The following is an 18,245-nucleotide window of genomic DNA, read 5'->3' on the forward strand; positions in this document are numbered from 1 at the left end:
AGCATGAATGGGATCCCCCAATATGCAAAGGAGAATACGGATGAAACACACTCATTTTTCAACCCACCCGGCCAATTCGACACGTCGGCGGCCGATCAGAACCGCCGCAGCTCGCCAATTGCGACCTCCCCGCCGACCCAGGAACCCCGTCAGGAGCCAGACCATGAACCATACGAGATAGTGGTGAAACCTTACGCCGTCGAGGAGCCCGAGGACGAACCGACCGCCCCAAGCACTCACTTCACCGCCCTTCTGGAGATAGAAGACAAAGGTGAAACCTCGGAAGGCGACCTGGTCGATTCAATGGAAGGTCTCCACTGCGACTCTGACAACGACCCTCGGATCAACCTCAAATTCAAGAGAGGCAAGAAGCGAAAACCGCCGACGAGCGCAATGGGGACGTCCTACGCCCAGCCACAGGAGCACAGGATGACCCCCGATGGACAATATGGTGGGCCTACGTTGAGTCCGAAACGGCTACGTCGACGAAGCAGGCGATCCAACGAGAACCTGAGAGGCACCCCCGCGGATTCCACGCGATACTCCAAGTCCAAGGGCCCAGAGTCTTCCGAGAGTGTCAGTCCTAGCTCGACCACCACGGAGTCTAGCAGTATGCAAACCCCCGATGGATCTACGGAAGCAGACGCCATGGATATAGACTAGGAGCTTGAGTCCTGCTCGAATCGCATCAGTTTTTGATATGTGTATATAAATTTTGGATAGCCACTTGCTACACTCACGAACTAACCGATAGCATTCGATGATGACGATCACGTGATATACAGGATGGGGCCAGGCCCTACTATCCCAAAAGGGTAATGCTGTGCATGACGTCAGGCGCTTCTCATCCTCCGTCGCGTGCAACCCTCCGGATTGCACTGCTCTGTAGCTCTGCCTAACTTCCAATGTACTCTCCTGTCGGTCAATTGCTCTTCCTGAATCTACATATAAGCTTAATTATCTCCCACAATGGCTGCGGCAACTAGAACTTCGTCTCGTCAGGCTGCCCAGAAGGCCAAAGAAGCCATCGCGGCGGCCCCTGATACCAAAAGCAAGGGTGGCGCTGGCACTAAGCGCAAGGAAGCTGCACAGAAGGGCCCGGAGCCGAAGAAGGAAAAGAAAGAGGAGCATAAGCCCACAGAAGATGAGGTGATGAAGGAAGAACCGAAGCCCGAGGAAGAGAAGCCAGTCGAACAGAACGAAGAGAAGAAAGAGCCTGAAGCTCCGGCTCCTGAGGGAAAGGAGAAGGAAACAGGTGAACCGCAGCAGCCGGAGCAGCCTGCCGAGCCAGCTCCTGAAGGGAAGAAAGAAGAGAAGCATGATGAAGGTGCGCCTCCACCTGCGGCGGAGAAAGCAGAAGCTACTGAAGGTAATGTCAACTGCTCGACAGGTCGTCACGTATCAGCTAACCAGCCATTCCTCAGAACCCCCCAAAGAGAAGCCTGAGCCTTCAGCCGGACAGGAATCCGCTGGCGAAGGAAAACCCAAGGAAAGAGAAGAGATTGTCCCCTCGAATGTCCTCGAAAAGGGAATCATCTACTTCTTCTTCAGGCCCCGCGTGAATGTGTCGGAACCGCACGGCGTGTCTGATGTCGCCCGGAGTTTCTTCGTTCTACGACCCACGTCTATGGGCGCAGTCTTCAACGAATCCGGTCCTATGGACGAGGGGGCCAAATGTCGTCTGATGATGCTCCCCAAGAAGAAGTACCCGACTAGCCCCAAAGAACGCGATATGGGGTTCGTCGAGAAGGCCGGGGTGTCTATGAAACAGCTGCAAGAAAGCTTCCTGGCTGGCGAAACATATGAGACTGAAACCAGAGGCGAACGCACTGTTCCCGAAGCCAAGCCGTACGCGGAAGGCGTCTACGCCATCACGCGCACCAAACGCGCCTCTCACCTGGCCTACGTGCTAACCATTCCGGGAGAATTGGGTCAAGTTCAAGAAGACTTTGGACTGTATTCCCGGGGCAGCTTTATCATGCAGGCCAAGAATCCAAAGTTCCCGGGCCCATCGTTTGCGCAGCTCCCTAAGGATCCCGAGTACCCCGAAAGGTAAGTACATGCTCTGATCTTGTGTCGCGGTGGCATAGCGATATCTGACTACTGGGGCAGTGTGCGCGAGAAGTTCGGCGATTACCGCTGGATTCCACTGGAACCGGAGCTCATGGACTACCCCAACGCGCAGTTTCTCATGATCGGCGAGGCGCAACAGGAGCTTGGAAAAGCCGCTGTTGCAGAGCCCGGCGATAAGCGTCCGGAGGAGATTCAGCCCGGCGAGGAGGTCGAGAAGCTGGAAGCAGAGAATGAAGAACGGGTGGAAAATTTGCGAGGTAAGTGTATAGATATCTAGACAATGAGGGATTGGGCTCTGACGATACGCAGGCGATGACACGGTATACGAGGATCTGGGACTCCACGCGAAGAACCATCCGAAGCTGCCGACGACTTGGGCATAGTGATGCAGCGTGTAACAATAAACTGAGATGTACTCGTATGTATGTCAGTAATCTGTTAGGTAGTTGGGAGTCTGGGTGAAAAGTGATTTCTGTTGCTGTCTTGCTCTACTACGGTTGTACTCAGAGTAGCGATGGATTAGGGCTTGGAGTCCGGCGGCGACTAAAATCCTGGGCATTTCTGGAACAGCGAATAACGGAGTCGATTACCGCCACGTTCGTCTGGTCGTCATTTTGATGTGTATGCGGAGGTCTGACTTGCTCCAATGCACAATGAACGTGATCGCGATGAACGTGGTGGCACAGCCTCATGGAACGCGATATATCCTCCGACGCTATATATCCCTGACCCCTCAACTAGTTGTCACACCAAACACACCCTCGTTTGCTAACCTATACATTCACACACGTCTGTCGCAATGAAGTTGCCATTGTTAGCTATAGCTGTATCTGGAAGCGCCGCTGCTGGTGCCATTGCGCCCCAAATGCCTCTACTATCGTGAACCAGACCACTTGCGGCGGTCATACGTACGCCTACACCGGCCTGGAAGGGTACGGCTATCTGCCATCTAACGCTGTTGACAAGTACGGCGATACTCTCGGAGGCATTGGCAGTTCGGCCGCTATCGACCGGACATCCTGGCGTCGGACCGGTCCTGGATCCTACTCCGGCATCGTGTGGTGTCTCCCAGACAGGGGCTGGTAAGGTCATATTAAAAAAAGGAACCATACTCGTTCAGAGCCATTCCATCTGACATCATGGCTCAGGAACACCAACGGAACACTCAACTTCCAATCGCGCCTCCACAAGCTGGCCCTTACCCTCCAGCTGGCGCCCAATGCCTCGGCGCAGAACCCCTCCAGCCCCAACCTGCAACTCAAGTATCTGGACACGATCCTCCTGACCGGCCCAGACGGCGAGCCCACAACAGGTCTCGATGCCGATAGCACCGGATACGCAACCTACCCGGGCTTCCCGCCTCTTCCCGTCGCAACATACACCGGGGATGGCTTCGGCGGAGACGGGCCCGGCGGCAAGCGCATCTCCATCGACGCGGAGGGTCTCGTCCTCGACCGGGACGGCGGGTTCTGGGTGTCCGACGAGTACGGGCCTTACATCTATAAATTCGACCGCGATGGAAGAATGGTGCATGCCATCCAGCCGCCGGAGGCCATCCTGCCGCATCGCAACGGCTCCCTCAGCTTCAGCGCGGCAAGTCCGCCCATCTACGACCCCGACCAGACGGTGACCCCTGCGGATACCGAGTCCGGCCGCAACAACAACCAGGGCCTGGAGGCGCTAACTATGTCGCCGGATGGCAAGACCTTGTACGCCATGCTCCAGTCCGCACTGGACCAGGAGGGCGGGCCGAAGAAGAAGAACCGCCAGCCGGCGCGGGTCCTCGAGTACGACATTGCCTCCGGCACACCCAAGTACAAGCATGAGTACGTCGTCATGCTGCCAAAGTACAAGGATTACACGAAGGACGACGAGGAGGTGGTTGCGTCGCAGTCGGAGATCTTGCAGCTCCCCACGGGCGACTTCCTGGTCCTTGCCCGGGACTCCGGGTTTGGCCATGGTCAAGACGAGAGTCGATCTGTGTACCGACATGCGGATATCTTTTCGATCTCGCGCGCGACGACGGATCTGAAAGGGAAGTACGACGGAGTTGGGGCTTCGATCGCCTCGTCAAAGGGCGAGCTGGATGCAAGGATTGTTCCTGCCGAGTACTGCCCGTTCCTGGACTTTAATGTCGCCTCCGAACTGGCCAAGTTTGGCCTCCACAACGGTGGGGAGCAGGATGCGTTGCTTTTGAATGAGAAGTGGGAGAGTCTGGCCCTTGTGCCTGTCGATCCGGCATCGCCCAACCACCGTAAGGCATCTTCCGGCCATCACAAGGAGAGGGATTACTTTCTCTTTAGCTTCAGTGATAACGACTTTGTCACTCAGGATGGTGAGCTTAACAATGCCTTGTACACATTTTTTCGAGTTGCTAATTTTGATAGGGCATATGAACTTTGGCGCGTTCAAGTATGCAGATGAAACGGGCTATAACGTCGATAGTCAGGTCTTGGTCTTTCGGGTGCAGATTTGACCTTTTGTCTTAGATCACGATCCTGATTAGAGTCAATAGAAGGAACTGCGTTCTTGTGTAGATCGAACCTCCCATTCGAGACGATCATTGCTGTTCCATGACACAGAGAGCTGGAAGATAACAAGGCATTAATTTAGAATGCCGGACAAGCCGATGAGCTATGCAATAGGGGGTAGCTCTATAGGTATACCGCCTACTATTCTAATTAAACCATCTACTGAATTATCTGCTAAACCACCTACTCTTTGAAATGTCACAGACCAGCATCCCTGTCCACCATCCGCATCACGGCCTGTTCCGCCGGCCAAACCTCAAGGAATTGCTGGATCCTTAGACACCAGTCACTATCCCAGTACATGAATGCAATCGGGGAGGATGCAACAAAGAACTCCCAGTATTGAGGATACCACCCGGCTTCCGCCCAGTCTATCAGCACAACATCAAACGACCGTCCCCCCTGCGCATTGCGACGGCTACGATTTTCTGCGACCAGAATGTTTTTCTGCTGGACGTCTCCGTGCGTCAGCGTCGGCCGATGCCCCTTGAGGAGACTCGGCAGTTATTCTTCGTAGTAGCGGACCTTATAGTCTAGCCTCTCATTCCGTTCAATGTGTGCGCGGTAATTCCCAACCATGCCCGCGACGAAGTTTGCTTCCCCAATATAGGGTCCTAAGGATTCCGGCACGCCGCCCCTCCGGTTATGAAACAGATAGTGGCGGAGACAGCCGCCATCCAGACCGCCATAGAAGTCAGGCTTGGGACACGGAACCTGTCGGAGATTATCGAATGTTTGCCGGAGTTTGTCGACAATATCGTCTTTCTCGTCCTCGGCCAATGATGGCCAAATTGAGTCTAGCCGCTCGCCGGGGATGCGCTGCATGACCAGGAACGTTTCAAGCGTCTCGATGTCTTCATACATAGCGTACAGTCGAGGCGCTGGAATTGTGGGAACGTGGCGCTCGAGAAATATCATGACCTGGCCCTCGTATTCTTGGACGCCGCGGCCGAATTTCACCACGATCGAGTCATTTATTGCGACTACCTTATATAGACGGTCAAAGAGAATATTTGTGCAAGCACGAATTTCATCCTTGCTCGGTAAGGGGCATTCAGGAAGCGAGCTTCTGGTATAAGGCAGCGGTTCTGGTTGCCAGACCATTGCGAGGGTGTATAGGAGTGGGAAGAAGGTTGTGGGCGGCTATAAGTACAACAATCTGTTACCCTCACAACGGGGTCGTTAAAACCGCCGCTCCAAACGCCAGCCAAGCCGGCACATCCGCGACAAGCATCCTCACCCGGTGGACACTCAACCAGGTCTCCATCTCGCGCGTCGCGCCCTCCTCGTTGCGATCCTCGACCATATTCTGAATAGGCGTCGCCACCCAGGGGATGAACAGCATGTGTCCGATGGCGCCCGCCAACCCAATCCAGTAAAAGATGCTGCCAGGACGGGGCCCGTCCGGTCGTCGCGCGTCCAGCCACAGGCTCGCGACGGAGGTCCAGACCGTCGTCATGTTCAACCCGACGACGACCCAAACGCCCCGGTTGAACATGTAGGAGTACCACCGGGGGAGAAGTTGGTTCGACTTGGACCGGATCTCTGGCTGCAGGAAGCCATTGTTGACGATGAGCTCGGTCGTCGCGTAGACCAGGCTCGCGGTGCTGGAGGCCAAAGGGGCCACGCGTAGAAGGCGGATTGGATCGAAGACGAGACCGGAGGCCATATTGGGATTTTGGTTGTGTACTTCTGAGTAGTAGTCAAGGTGGATGGTGTGGTGAGAGGTGAAAGGAGGAAGAAGGTGGAAGAAGGTGGAAGTATGTATGTATGGGCTGACACGGATTGGCCCCCACGCTGACTATACCTAGGCAGGCATCGAAGGGCATAAGCAGGCATCTAATCTCTATACAGAAGCCTCGAGCACTCTCTCATGGTACCGAATGTCTCCCATACAATTGTCGAGATAGGTAGTCATCATAAAACTCGCAATTTAAGAAGCTCATAACTCGAAAACAACTTCATTGAAACCACAGTTAACTCCAACATAGCTTTATGCTAATTAATCAACTAACATCAGATATAGATTTAAGAGTGATGTAATAACACAGTAAGGGTCATGGACCAAAATGACGGTTTCGCCACCAAAAGCGCCTGCACCCACAGAGGCGGGTGAAACAAGAACATAATGCACAGCTAGACGAATCATGCAAAATGTAAGGCCGTAATATGGATCAAGGTTTCACAATGTTAATCGCCCGCAGGATATCATCCAGGGACCAACCAGGGCCGCCGGGGACAATCTCTGCCCATACTTGCTCCGGAACCGCATCTTCTTGGCTGATGAGACTCCAGTTGGGGCTCGGTTCGGGCTTGATCCATTTAAAGTCTTCCACCTGGTTCCAGCGGTCCTGACTGTCCGGGCAGTCATGATCGAGTGCCTATGATAGATGGTCAGCATCTCACTATGGGAATGAACTGCGGCGGGGCAACATACATATACCCTCGGGATCCTGCCAAACCGGATATTCGTGCAGTCTTCGATAATAGGGTTGCTGGAGGAGCTGAGATAGACATCAACATCGGCGCAGTTGTGCATCCGGAATTGGCGACAGGTAACGACGATGATACTGTGCTCCACCCCGGTAATATGGGCCGGGCCATCAATTTGGCCGCAGACCAGCAGGCTCTCTTTGACTCCCTTGACTGCCAGGCTGGCATACGGTTTCCCGTCCGCCGTGGGTATCGACATGTCAACGACGCAGTGACGGAGGGAGGTAATAGACGCAGGCACCGTCGCAGTGGACCCCGACGCAGGGAGCATAATATGAAGGCCATAATGGTTATTCACCGAGACCGAGGAGACAGACGTTGCTGCAAAGGGGTTGGATCTCTCCCCGGTGGGTTTCTCGCTGCTAGTACCGAATTCCATCTCCGGAATCGACGTTGGGGCAATTTCAGCCCTGGGTTGGAGCTGCCGGTCTGGTTCATTCAGAGGGGTGGATGGATAGTTCGGGGTTTGGCCCGCCGAAGAACTCACAGAGGACGAGGCCCCAGGAGAGCTGTAGCCCGGTATGCGACGTCGGCCCTCCACGGCCAGTTGAGCGGCGTCCGCGAGAGATACAGCCGATGCATTTTTCTTTGTCTTGAAGCTGAACTTGGGCCGTGGCTCCACTGCGGCGCGTGTCTCACTGAGCTTATCCTGGAGGGCTTTGATGGCCTGCACAAAAAGTGGTCAGTATCTGTATTGCATTGGCATACGGGCCATGGCCTTCCCTACCTCTGCGTAGATTCTCTGATCATAAGTGGGGATGTAGCTGGCGGCGTCCTTGACCTCGTTGGATAACCGTGCGATGCCAGCTAGACAGTGATCGGTGGCATCGGTCCGCTCCCCTCCCACGAGCGATGTATCCGCGAGACGGTCCATTTGTTCCTGGAGAGCTACCGGACGACAGAAAACAGGTGTCAGAGAAGGGTATCACCACGGGGCTAAATCAGACAGTGGTGTCTGGCATCGAAGCCAGCCATACCGGTGATTTCATGCTGAAAATAACGGAAGAACCGTTCCTTCAGCGGGATCTCGGATTTCAAGATGGTTTGGTTCTCGGCCTGCGACGGCCGACGGGCATCTTTGAAGTCGGATTGCGACATCTTGAAGGGGACGGCGACACGGTGGGGTACAATTCAGAGGTGGGAGTATGAGCTCTGATGGTGCAGGGTGGATCGTGGGAGAGACCCGGTGGAAGCACGAGGTGAATCGAGGTATTGATGACGTCGACCCGAGGGGTTCCTGTACGGTTGGAGAGGATGGGAACGCCGGTTCACGGTCTCGGAGACTTTCGCGACGTCAACATGGAAGAACGGAAGAGAAAAATTCGAGCAAAGAAAGGAGAGGAGGAGCACTTGCGATGCAATGCAGCGTCGCAGGTCGTTGTCGTTGTAGGATGTAGTTGAGAGCTTTGGAGGGGCTGCACACGATCACCAGGTAGTATGAGGAAGTTATGCCGAGGTCCAGCTGAGTCAGCCGCCGCTTCCGGACGGACAATGCATGCCAAGCTTTCCCTTATCCTCGCTTGTTGTTTGTATACAAGTTGTATACAATGTCTATATTAGCGATCTTCATTCAGACATGGCAGCGGTGGGCTGAGATCACGATATCCTCCGGACAGCCCGTCTGAATCCACCAGATGGACACCAGAGCCTAGCTCCACAATGATACGTCTCTGGCACCAGGCTTGTTTCAGAATCTGTCCCAAGTGGCCGTGCAGATCAGTATACGAGTACGAGGAGAACTAAGTCTATCACAGATAGATTAGAGACCCCTAACTGAATGCAACTTTCCCTGAGACATAGGGTTTCGGAGCTTACCTGTCAGTGGTGGAAAATAGACGTCGAAATCAACATGTATCAACAGACCGTCGTTAGGAGGTCTATCGCGTCCCGGATAGTTCGACCGGGAATGGATATAAGAGGACCTCGGATTCTCCTCCAGCCAGCTGAGAACCATCAATCTTTTCTGTCCATTCCATATATTGCACCCCCATCACCATGCCTTCTCGCAACCATGCCCTCTCCGCCCTCGCCGCGGTCTGCATCACGTCTGTGAACGCTGCGATGGGTCCGGCCTTCAGCACCGGCCCCGTCGCAACCAACTCGTTCATCCGTGAGGCAACCTCGACTCTTGTTCTGCCCAAAGCTCCTAGCGGATCTTCCGGAGATGCCTCCCTCTGGGTTGGGATGGGCACCTCCAACGGGGACTTGATCCAGTCTATCGCCGATAACTGGCAATCCGATGAATGGAGTATCTTTGCCTACACGCTTCTGAGCACTGGAGGTGCGTCATTTTATTGTGACTCGCTCCCATGTATAACTGGTATGAGCTCACAATGGTGCAGCCAACTCCCAAATGCCGGTACAGGGGGAGTCCTCCCCGGCGCAACCTGGTGACCATGTTACTATGCATTGTGAGACACCATGGCATCTGCCTCCTCCATTCCACATAACCACAGTGCTCATATGACTACAGATAAATTCGATGATTCCACTGGCAACTACACCCAGACCGTTCTAGTGAACAACAAAACTGTCTCCACGCTTTCTACCAGTGATGGACACGCCCAGGGCTGGGGAAGTGCCGTAGAGTGTGCGGAGAACAACTGCGGTACCGTTGGTGCTCACTGTAAGTTGAATGTAACGATGGAAACATTGCAACACCGGTGCTAATATAACTCCCACTACCAGCGTGGATCGACACCAAGATCATCCTGGATGTCGCGGACCCTAACTACATCAACACCTTGGGTAAGGGCGAGGGGGTCACTGGGGATATGACGACCAGTGATGGTGGCAAGACCTGGACGGTCAGTACCATTAACATCCCCGAGTTCACCTTCGGGAACTGAGCGCGTTGGAAATGGGCGATTGGCCTATAGATTGAACTCGAACCCTCCATTCAGCGGTTAAACCTACATAGTCTCACGTACTCCACAATATATATTTTTCCATCGCCGCTCGTCATTTCTTCTGTTCATTGTCGACTTTCGCATTGACTGCATCGATCCGTGCCGTCTCTCGAATGGCACACTGATAAGACTGGAATTTGCGCGCAGGTATACGAGCCTCAAAAATCTCATCCAACTCCTCCAAAGAGCGCCCCTTCATCTCCGGCATGAAGAAGTAAAAGAATACAACACAGCACAGGTTAGAAGCCGCCCATATGTAACCATAGCGGGCCCCCTACGATACTTTCAGTCAGATCCATGGGGCGACACGAAAGACACCAGAGACTTACCCAGTTCAGATGCTCGGGATTAATAAAATAAGGCGTACAGAAATTCGTCAACCAAGCAAGTAGATATCCAAGCGACGTGGCGGTGCCCACCGTCCACGCGCGTAGTCGAGAGCTGACCAACTCCGTCGCGACGGGATAACTCGCCGCGCCAACACAGCCGTTATAGAAGAACATGAACAAAGCTGTGAAGGCAACTAGGGTCTGTCCCGTGGGAAGAGAGTTTGGGCTGACCGTTGCGGCAATCGCAGTGGCGAGTTGACACAGCCCGCAGGCAATGGCGCCCAGCATGAGGATCCCGCGACGACCCAACAGATTCCGGATGGCATACATGCCGATATTGACCCCGAGGAACCCGAAACAGGTGTTCATGATGGAGAACTCGAACGCTTTGGCGATCCCGCACACGGTGAAGAAGTATGTTTGGTAACCGATGAGGAACCAGACGCCGGACGCAGTCTGGCATCCGATCATGCAATAGCAGAGCATCGTCCGACGGAGGTCAGCTCCTGTTGCCATGCTGTGAGCCGCGTTTGAGATTGGAAACTTATAGAAAGGACGCACCTCGGAACATATCCCGCGCGGCAACATCACCCTGCTCACGCTTTTCTTCCTCCACGCCCTTGACCATCTCTGCCAACTCCAGCTCGAGTAGAGTCGGTACTACACTCCCGATCTCATCACTGTCACTGCCACCGGGAGAAGCAAGGATAGTGTCGTAGCTAGATCCACGCAGTTGTTCCAGCGCCTTCCTCGCAGCTTTCTCTTTGCCTCGATGGAGCAGCCACCTGGGGCTTTCGGGCACAAAGAACAGTGCGATAAAAAGGAGGGCGGGAACAATATAGAGACATGCCAGAGGTATTTGATACGACAGAGGACCAAGACGCTCTTTAGTCTTGTTATCCACCGCAGCACCGAGAATGCTCCCGATATTCACCCAGTACGCAAATAGAGCAACCATCACGCCCCGCATGTGGGCTGGGGACGCCTCCGCAGTGTAGATGTTGGAGAATGTGACCAGAAAGCCGTTTGCAAATCCTAGAAGTAGTCTTCCTAGGTACAGGACTCCCGGCGAGGTAGTCCCGATCTGGATGGCGCATGCCACTGCGTTCACGACACATGCAAGCCATAGTGCAGCCCGGCGGCCTAGATATGCGGAGAAAAATCCTGCCACCAGTGAAGAGATGAAGGACCCTAGAGTGAGGAGGGAGGTTATTAACTGCTGGACCGTGCTCTGTGGAGATCACAGTCAGTCTCTCAAAGAGGTTCGGTATGTTGCAGGTTTACTCACATCAATTGCATACCCCATCTCCGATTCTGGATCTCGATATCCGAAAACTTTGAGAAAGCCCGGCATCGCCTGGAGCGATCCCACAGCTGCCAGATCGAACCCATATTGCATATTGGCCATCGAGACCAGACAGCAGAGGAAGAGGCATTTGCGGTTCTGCCATAGGGTGGTATCTGATATGGGATTGTCGGCCATGATGATCGCAGTGAAGCTCGCATAAATAAGAGAGCATTGGAACTATAGTCGTGGCATTAGGACAGAGGACATCTCCACTGTATCTTATGGGATTACCTCTTCCCCACATAGAGCTGCATGCTTTCGGTTATACCAATACTTCCTCAATGTCAAGAGCCTGAGGAGGATAATTGCGCCTATAGCTGACTACAAAGGCTTGGTCGACAGCTTATGTGTCAGGATGTCCCTCGGGCGATCTATAGACTTACCCCACAACCCCCGCAATACTCCATGCCAAGGGAATCCGGGGCTGCGGATCACGTCGACTGATATCAACGCAGAGATGAACGAGGAGGTGTTCATACCTAGTAAGGAGTGGATATTGTCTTCGCCGGTGATTATGGGCGTCGGCTGCCAGTTGAGGAGCATGACTAGAATACCTAGGCATGCAGCGATTGCTCTTAAACGATATGAAGCCGATCCTCCCGTCAACTGTTAATTGTTGTGCTCCCCACATGTACCTAGTCCTGAGATTATGCATTGTGGGGGTTCACGTATCCTTTATCCGGGAGTCGGATATATGTAGCTGAATGGCCAAGGAAATGCGCCATGCTGCTGGTTATCACTTGGGTAGCAATATGATTATCGAAAAAGTCGAAGAGCTCATTGCTCTCATTCAGCCCCAGCCCAATTTCATCCATGAACAATGGAGTAGCATGAGACTTGAAACAGCAATGCTTCTAGTAATTGCAACTTTGGGCCTGCTTTTCATAACAGACTATGGGTATATGATATACCTTCACTTCAAAATGGTACTGCCCATATACACCCCAGGAGGCAGCGTTAACAACGAATATAGCCTCCCGGGCCATTTCCACTACCGATCATCGGAAACACCCATCTTTTACCGGAAAGCAAGCCATGGATATATTTCGAGAAATTAGCAAAAGAATACAAGGCGCCGATGATTACGTTCTGGACAGGACGCCGACCGACCGTTTGGATTTGCGACGCATGGGTGGCCAGCGAGCTGCTTGACAAGCGAGCCGCGATCTACGCCTCTCGGCCTCGGATGGTCGTCTTCAGCGAGCTCGGCGCCGGGCAATCCAACCTAGTCAACATGTACTATGGAGATAGATGGCGGCTGCATAGGAAACTGACCCATATGGGCGTTGGTCTGCAGCAAGTACGGAATTACCGCGGATTCCAAAATGACGAGAGCAAAGTCGTTGCGTTCGACCTTCTCCGAGAACCAAAACACTATGTGAAACATTTCGAGCGATACGCAACGAGCGTGGTTTCAATCATTGGGTTTGGTAGGCGTGTTGCCACGTTCAGCGACCCAATAATCACAGAAGTGATCGCCGTTATGCAGCGAGCGGCCGAGCTGAATGTGCCTGGCAAATCCTTTCCGATGTTGATGGAGTCATTTCCCGGTAGGTTTCTATAACACAGCAATCATCTGTCTTCCAGTGTATCGACTGATATTGGTAGTCCTTGCGAAATTCCCAAACTGGATGGCGCCGTGGAAGCATGGGCTGGGAAAAGGACAAGGGCGCGGTAGACCTTTCTTCTACGCACTGGCTGAAGAAGCTGCCAATAACCCCAGTTCTGGACAGTGTTATGTAAAGAAAATCTTTCAAGAAGCCCCAAAGCATAATTTGTCTCGAATGGAGATCTCCTCGCTCACGGGCAATCTTTTTGGTGCAGGCAGTGACACCTCCAGCTCTACGCTTGTCACCTTTGTTCTGGCCTGCTGCGCTTTCCCAGAAACTTTACCAAGGGCATGGGAAGAGCTCGATAGAGTAGTCGGATCGCATCGAAGCCCGGCATTTCAGGACGAGCCTGACCTTCCATATGTGAAAGCATTCGTGAAGGAAGTACTGCGGTGGAGATCGGTGGCAGTCATCGGAGGCCAACCACATGCGCCAATCAAGGACGACCACTATAAGGTACGGTCATAGATTGTCTGCCACTTTGTTCGCATCAATTGGGTTACCGGGTTAGTATGCTGACGAGACGGATGCAGGGTTGGTTCATTCCTCAAGGTACCTGGGTCCAGGGCAATGTTTGGGCGATTCACCACCACGAACGAGAGTTTCCCGACTCTGACCGCTTCAATCCGAACCGATATATGAAAGACAGTCCAGATCATCGGCCATTCCCCGGTGAAAAAGGGTACATGACCTTTGGGTGGGGACGCCGAGTGTGTAGTGGGCAAGGCTTAGCAGAACAAGGGACCTTCATTACTGTTGCACGTCTGCTTTGGGGGTTCCGAATTGAGAAGGCTTTGGACCGGGAAGGGAATGAAATCCCCGTGGATATATTTGATTACACGTGAGTTTGCCTTCATGTATTCTTCTTTCAAAGCATGCGGTGAGCTGAGCTGATTGTGATGTACGCTCTAGTAATGGACTCAATATGAGGCCAAACCCGTTCGAGTGCCGCATAACCCCCCGAAGCGCGGAGATCCAGGCGACGATCGAAAGAGAAGGAATGCAAGCCTTGCAAGATTTAGCGCAGTATGATGGGGAGACCGAGTATCGGATGAGCACGTACTATGCCATGGAAAATTTGTGATGGGATTCGAAAGTGGCGGCGTGATTGACTTCGGGGCGTATGATAGCACGGTAAGTTTCGTCTCGAGCTTATTGAGTTCTTTGTCAAACATGGAGACGAGGAGGTGTGAAGGGCGAAGGGAGACGAGAAGAGAAGATGATGTTTGGTGGAAATGGTCTAGATTTCCCAAAACGGACTAGTTCTTCTCAATAAGACCTCCGATTGGCGGGCAGCCTGATTACCCTTTTGGGCTATCAATAAACGGTGTCGCATTCATTCCGTCGGCTTCATTTCTGCTCCTTCTTCGGCAACGCTCGAGAAGCCCACGACCAGCCATGGCTTGTCTATTACCCTCATGAACTTCGGCTAGCCTCGCGTTTGGCGTTCGACTACCAAGGATTAATTCCGCTCTCTGGCATGACGAGAACAAGATACCTCGTGCCTGAAGGTCTGTCCACCAGGGAACCGCATTCCGCGAAACTCAAATGACGCGGATATTTCGTGGGCTCATCACGTTCCGGGCCCAAAGAGAGGGATGGAGGAGAGGGAAGGGCATGTTTATTCCTGCGTCCGTCCTGCTTTCTTCTCCTTCAGCCGTCCTCATGGTATCACTCATCCTTGCGTGCTGAAGGAGCATTCAATGGTCTAGAAGCCCAAGCGGCTGGTGTATCTCGTGGCATGGTCATCTTGTCGCTTCTGTGCATCACCCATACCAACCTGACACGTTAAGGCGGGAATCGATAGTGTGGCGCATACTTCATGCCGTCTCTCCCTCTCCTCGTGGGGATTTGCTCCCTCGTTGTTGCCGGAGTATCTCAGTTGGCCACCGCTACGCCTGGATATGTTGTTGTTGAGCGGCTTGATGGCATCCCCGATGGCTGGACGAAAGGCCCACCAGCCTCGCCATCCAAACTGATGAGATTTCGGTTGGGTATACATCAGGAAAATGCAGCCGCGTTTGAACAAAAAGTGATCGATCTGTCGACGCCTGGACATGATGCATACGGGCGTCATATGCAGCTCCATGAGATCCGGGATTTCTTACGCCCATCTGATGATACCTCAGACAGCATTCTCTCCTGGCTACAAGCGAAACAAGTGGCTGCTGAGGCTATCGAGGACCATGGGAACTGGATCACTTTTACCATCCCCATCTCGCAGGCCGAATCCCTGCTTGGCACACGGTTCTTTGAATTCCACCATCAGAAATCCGGATCAACTGTGACGCGAACGCTCGAGTATTCGGTTCCGGAGGACGTGTATCGTTATGTCCACTTGATCCAGCCAACCACCCGATTCGGACATTTCAAGCCCCAGGCTGGGATGCCCGATCTCACACCAGTGGCTCTCACTGCAGAGGACATTGATGGAAATTGCTCTACTATTACACCTGACTGTCTCCGTGAGCTGTATCGTATCAACGACCCCAACCCAACTCCGGATCCCCGCAATATACTGGGTATCTCTGGATTTCTGGAAGAATGGGCCCGTTACAATGACTTTGAAGAGTTTATGAAGCTTTTTGGGCCGAACCAACAGGACGCCAATTTTACTGTGGATTCTATCAATGGCGGCCTGAACCTGCAGAACTCTTCACAGTCCAGCTCCGAAGCGGCGTTGGATATACAGTACGCTGCATCGATTGCCTATCACGCTGAAACGAAATTCTACACTACTGCGGGCCGTGGACCCTTGGTACCAGAGGCTGACCAACCCGACCCTAACAATTCGGACAACGAGCCGTACCTGGAGCAACTACACTATTTGATAAACCTACCGGATGCGGACCTCCCCGCCGTTCTGTCAACCTCATACGGCGAAGACGAACAGAGTCTCCCTCCGTCATATACGGAAGCAGTCTGTAACCTCTTTGCGCAATTGGGAGCCCGTGGTGTCTCGGTGATCTTCAGCAGTGGTGACTTCGGCGTTGGGGAGGTATGTGTGACCAACGACCGTGATCAGAGGAAGAGATTCTTGCCCGTATTTCCTGCATCATGTCCTTTTGTCACGGCGGTCGGTGGCACCTACGGTATGAATCCAGAAAAAGCGGTTAGCTTCTCAAGTGGCGGTTTTTCGGAGCGGTTTCAACGTCCTTCGTATCAGGATGCAAGTGTCAAGGAGTATCTTCGAGGACTCGGAGAGCAGTGGCAAGGACTATACAACAGAGAGGGCCGAGCATTTCCAGACGTTGCTCTTCAAGCCAGAAGCTTCGCCATCATCGATCACGGATCTACTTTGAAGATTGGAGGTACAAGGTGAGTTGCGCGCTTGAATCGGGCCTCGGTGACGTGTGCTAATTGAATGGTAGTGCTTCTGCACCTGTCTTTGCGGGTATTGTCTCGCGCTTGAATGCGGCACGACTGAATCACGACAAGCCTCGTCTCGGCTTTCTCAATCCGTGGCTTTATTCCCTCATGGGGGACGGGTTCACGGATATCGTTGATGGGGGCTCCTCAGGGTGTGCGGACCCTCGAGGCCAGATACCGTATGCTAGCTGGAACGCAACGACGGGATGGGATCCTGTGACAGGACTAGGGTCGCCTGATTATGATTCTCTTGTCAAATTGGCTCTGAATGTCTGAAATAATAATAATAATAATAATAATAATAATAATGCGAAATCATTGCTTGCGATCGTTCTATAGATTATGTAATCACATAATAAGACGGTGTGTCACGTGATGAAACCGGCGAAGCTGTTGGAAGCTGAGCTGCCGTCAACGTCAACCACATCATCGACCCCATACAGCTTCACCTCTCACGCCGTCATCTACCCCCTCCCTCGCCCACGTTGACCACCTGCGCTCCTCAGTTTTTCTAAATACCGTTCTAATACCGTCTGAAATCCCTAAATTAGACCACGAAATGGCAAGCGGTGCCGACCTCCGGACTCTCGTCTCCGAGCTTCACAATGCTCTCAACAAAAACCAACTCGACGCTACGAATGACATCCTGAGCCGTGCCAAGCGCGCTCTGCTGTTACAGAATGCCTTGATTCCTACGCCTTCCACGTCGCCCGAGTTGATTGCCATCGCCCGCGAAGTCCTAGAGCTAGGCGCCCTGGCCGCCATCCGCCAGACGGACGCTCCCACCTTCACAAGATATTACCAGCAGCTGCAGCCATTCTACGACTTGGAGCGAGACAGCACGAATGCCGGAAAGGTGGACTTCCGAACCAGCCAGCGTAGCAAGATCACAGGCCTGTACCTGTTGCTTCTGCTGAGCATGGGCGACAGCACGAGCTTCCACACGGTTCTGGAAGGGCTGGTCGAGGAGGCGAGCCTGAAGGGCAAGAGTGTGGAGGACGACTCGTTTATCAAGTATCCGGTGGACCTGGAGCGGAATCTGATGGAGGGAAGCTACGATAAGGTGTGGAGAGAGACGAACTCGGAGCGAGTACCCTCGGGTGAATTTGCTCTGTTCTCCAGCGTGAGTTGACACGTCGCCATGAAATCTTGCAGTGTGTATGTTCGCTAACGATGATTGGCATAGGTCCTTGTCGGCACCATCCGCAGTGAGATCGCCGACTGCTCCGAAAAGGCCTACCCGTCGCTCCCGATCTCCAACGCCAAGAACCTCCTCTTCCTGGAGTCGGAGGGCGCGGTCATCGAGTTCGCCCAACAGCGCGGATGGGTTCTTCGTGATGGCCGGATATACTTCCCTGTCGAGCCCGAGGCGGCCGCCCGGTCCGAGAAGGACATCCTGGTGGCCAGCGGCACCATCATCGAGAACGCGATAGGATATGCCCGGGAGCTGGAGACGATTGTGTAACGGGATAGAAATAATTTATGGGTTCGATTTGTGCTTTTCTCTTATCGTCTTGGGTTCTCGGATGGGTCTGTATTCTGTGTCTCGCATGCCGTTGCATGTTGCATTACGAACGATCGAG

General features: G+C 53.3%; 8 protein-coding genes across 8 annotated transcripts; 5 read left to right on the forward strand and 3 right to left on the reverse strand.

Annotated features, from left to right (window-relative positions):
• Positions 1-3: 3 nt before the first annotated feature.
• On the forward strand, positions 4-663 carry ATEG_01579 (uncharacterized protein; the record flags this gene model as incomplete). The annotated part of the gene is made up of 1 exon (XM_001208944.1): positions 4-663. The coding sequence occupies one exon, from the start codon at positions 4-6 to the stop codon at positions 661-663; it is 660 nt and encodes a 219-aa protein (XP_001208944.1).
• A 306-nt stretch (positions 664-969) lies between these two features.
• Positions 970-4,549, forward strand: ATEG_01580 (esterase-like activity of phytase family protein; the record flags this gene model as incomplete). The annotated part of the gene is made up of 7 exons (XM_001208945.1): positions 970-1,369; positions 1,425-2,052; positions 2,113-2,252; positions 2,351-2,495; positions 2,898-3,155; positions 3,222-4,408; positions 4,461-4,549. The coding sequence occupies 7 exons, from the start codon at positions 970-972 to the stop codon at positions 4,547-4,549; spliced, it is 2,847 nt and encodes a 948-aa protein (XP_001208945.1).
• A 559-nt stretch (positions 4,550-5,108) lies between these two features.
• ATEG_01581 (uncharacterized protein) lies at positions 5,109-6,273 on the reverse strand (the record flags this gene model as incomplete). The annotated part of the gene is made up of 2 exons (XM_001208946.1): positions 5,109-5,639; positions 5,845-6,273. 2 exons carry the CDS (start codon positions 6,271-6,273, stop codon positions 5,109-5,111), a joined length of 960 nt encoding a protein of 319 aa, XP_001208946.1.
• A 505-nt stretch (positions 6,274-6,778) lies between these two features.
• ATEG_01582 (putative tubulin-specific chaperone c) lies at positions 6,779-7,971 on the reverse strand (the record flags this gene model as incomplete). The annotated part of the gene is made up of 3 exons (XM_001208947.1): positions 6,779-6,985; positions 7,042-7,764; positions 7,825-7,971. The coding sequence occupies 3 exons, from the start codon at positions 7,969-7,971 to the stop codon at positions 6,779-6,781; spliced, it is 1,077 nt and encodes a 358-aa protein (XP_001208947.1).
• Positions 7,972-9,092: 1,121 nt separating this feature from the next.
• ATEG_01583 (uncharacterized protein) lies at positions 9,093-9,946 on the forward strand (the record flags this gene model as incomplete). The annotated part of the gene is made up of 4 exons (XM_001208948.1): positions 9,093-9,378; positions 9,440-9,508; positions 9,571-9,723; positions 9,786-9,946. The coding sequence occupies 4 exons, from the start codon at positions 9,093-9,095 to the stop codon at positions 9,944-9,946; spliced, it is 669 nt and encodes a 222-aa protein (XP_001208948.1).
• A 112-nt stretch (positions 9,947-10,058) lies between these two features.
• On the reverse strand, positions 10,059-11,818 carry ATEG_01584 (uncharacterized protein; the record flags this gene model as incomplete). Its single annotated transcript, XM_001208949.1, has 4 exons — positions 10,059-10,280; positions 10,336-10,841; positions 10,897-11,566; positions 11,624-11,818. The coding sequence occupies 4 exons, from the start codon at positions 11,816-11,818 to the stop codon at positions 10,059-10,061; spliced, it is 1,593 nt and encodes a 530-aa protein (XP_001208949.1).
• Positions 11,819-12,435: 617 nt separating this feature from the next.
• Positions 12,436-14,377, forward strand: ATEG_01585 (cytochrome P450; the record flags this gene model as incomplete). Its single annotated transcript, XM_001208950.1, has 5 exons — positions 12,436-12,609; positions 12,657-13,233; positions 13,292-13,749; positions 13,827-14,134; positions 14,206-14,377. The coding sequence occupies 5 exons, from the start codon at positions 12,436-12,438 to the stop codon at positions 14,375-14,377; spliced, it is 1,689 nt and encodes a 562-aa protein (XP_001208950.1).
• A 738-nt stretch (positions 14,378-15,115) lies between these two features.
• Positions 15,116-18,127, forward strand: ATEG_01586 (uncharacterized protein; the record flags this gene model as incomplete). The annotated part of the gene is made up of 6 exons (XM_001208951.1): positions 15,116-16,255; positions 16,319-16,611; positions 16,665-16,841; positions 17,002-17,006; positions 17,214-17,785; positions 17,849-18,127. 6 exons carry the CDS (start codon positions 15,116-15,118, stop codon positions 18,125-18,127), a joined length of 2,466 nt encoding a protein of 821 aa, XP_001208951.1.
• Between the last annotated feature and the right edge of the window lie 118 nt (positions 18,128-18,245).

This window comes from Aspergillus terreus, genomic scaffold, assembly GCF_000149615.1.
Source record: "Aspergillus terreus NIH2624 scaffold_2 genomic scaffold, whole genome shotgun sequence".
Lineage (NCBI taxonomy): Eukaryota > Fungi > Ascomycota > Eurotiomycetes > Eurotiales > Aspergillaceae > Aspergillus > Aspergillus terreus.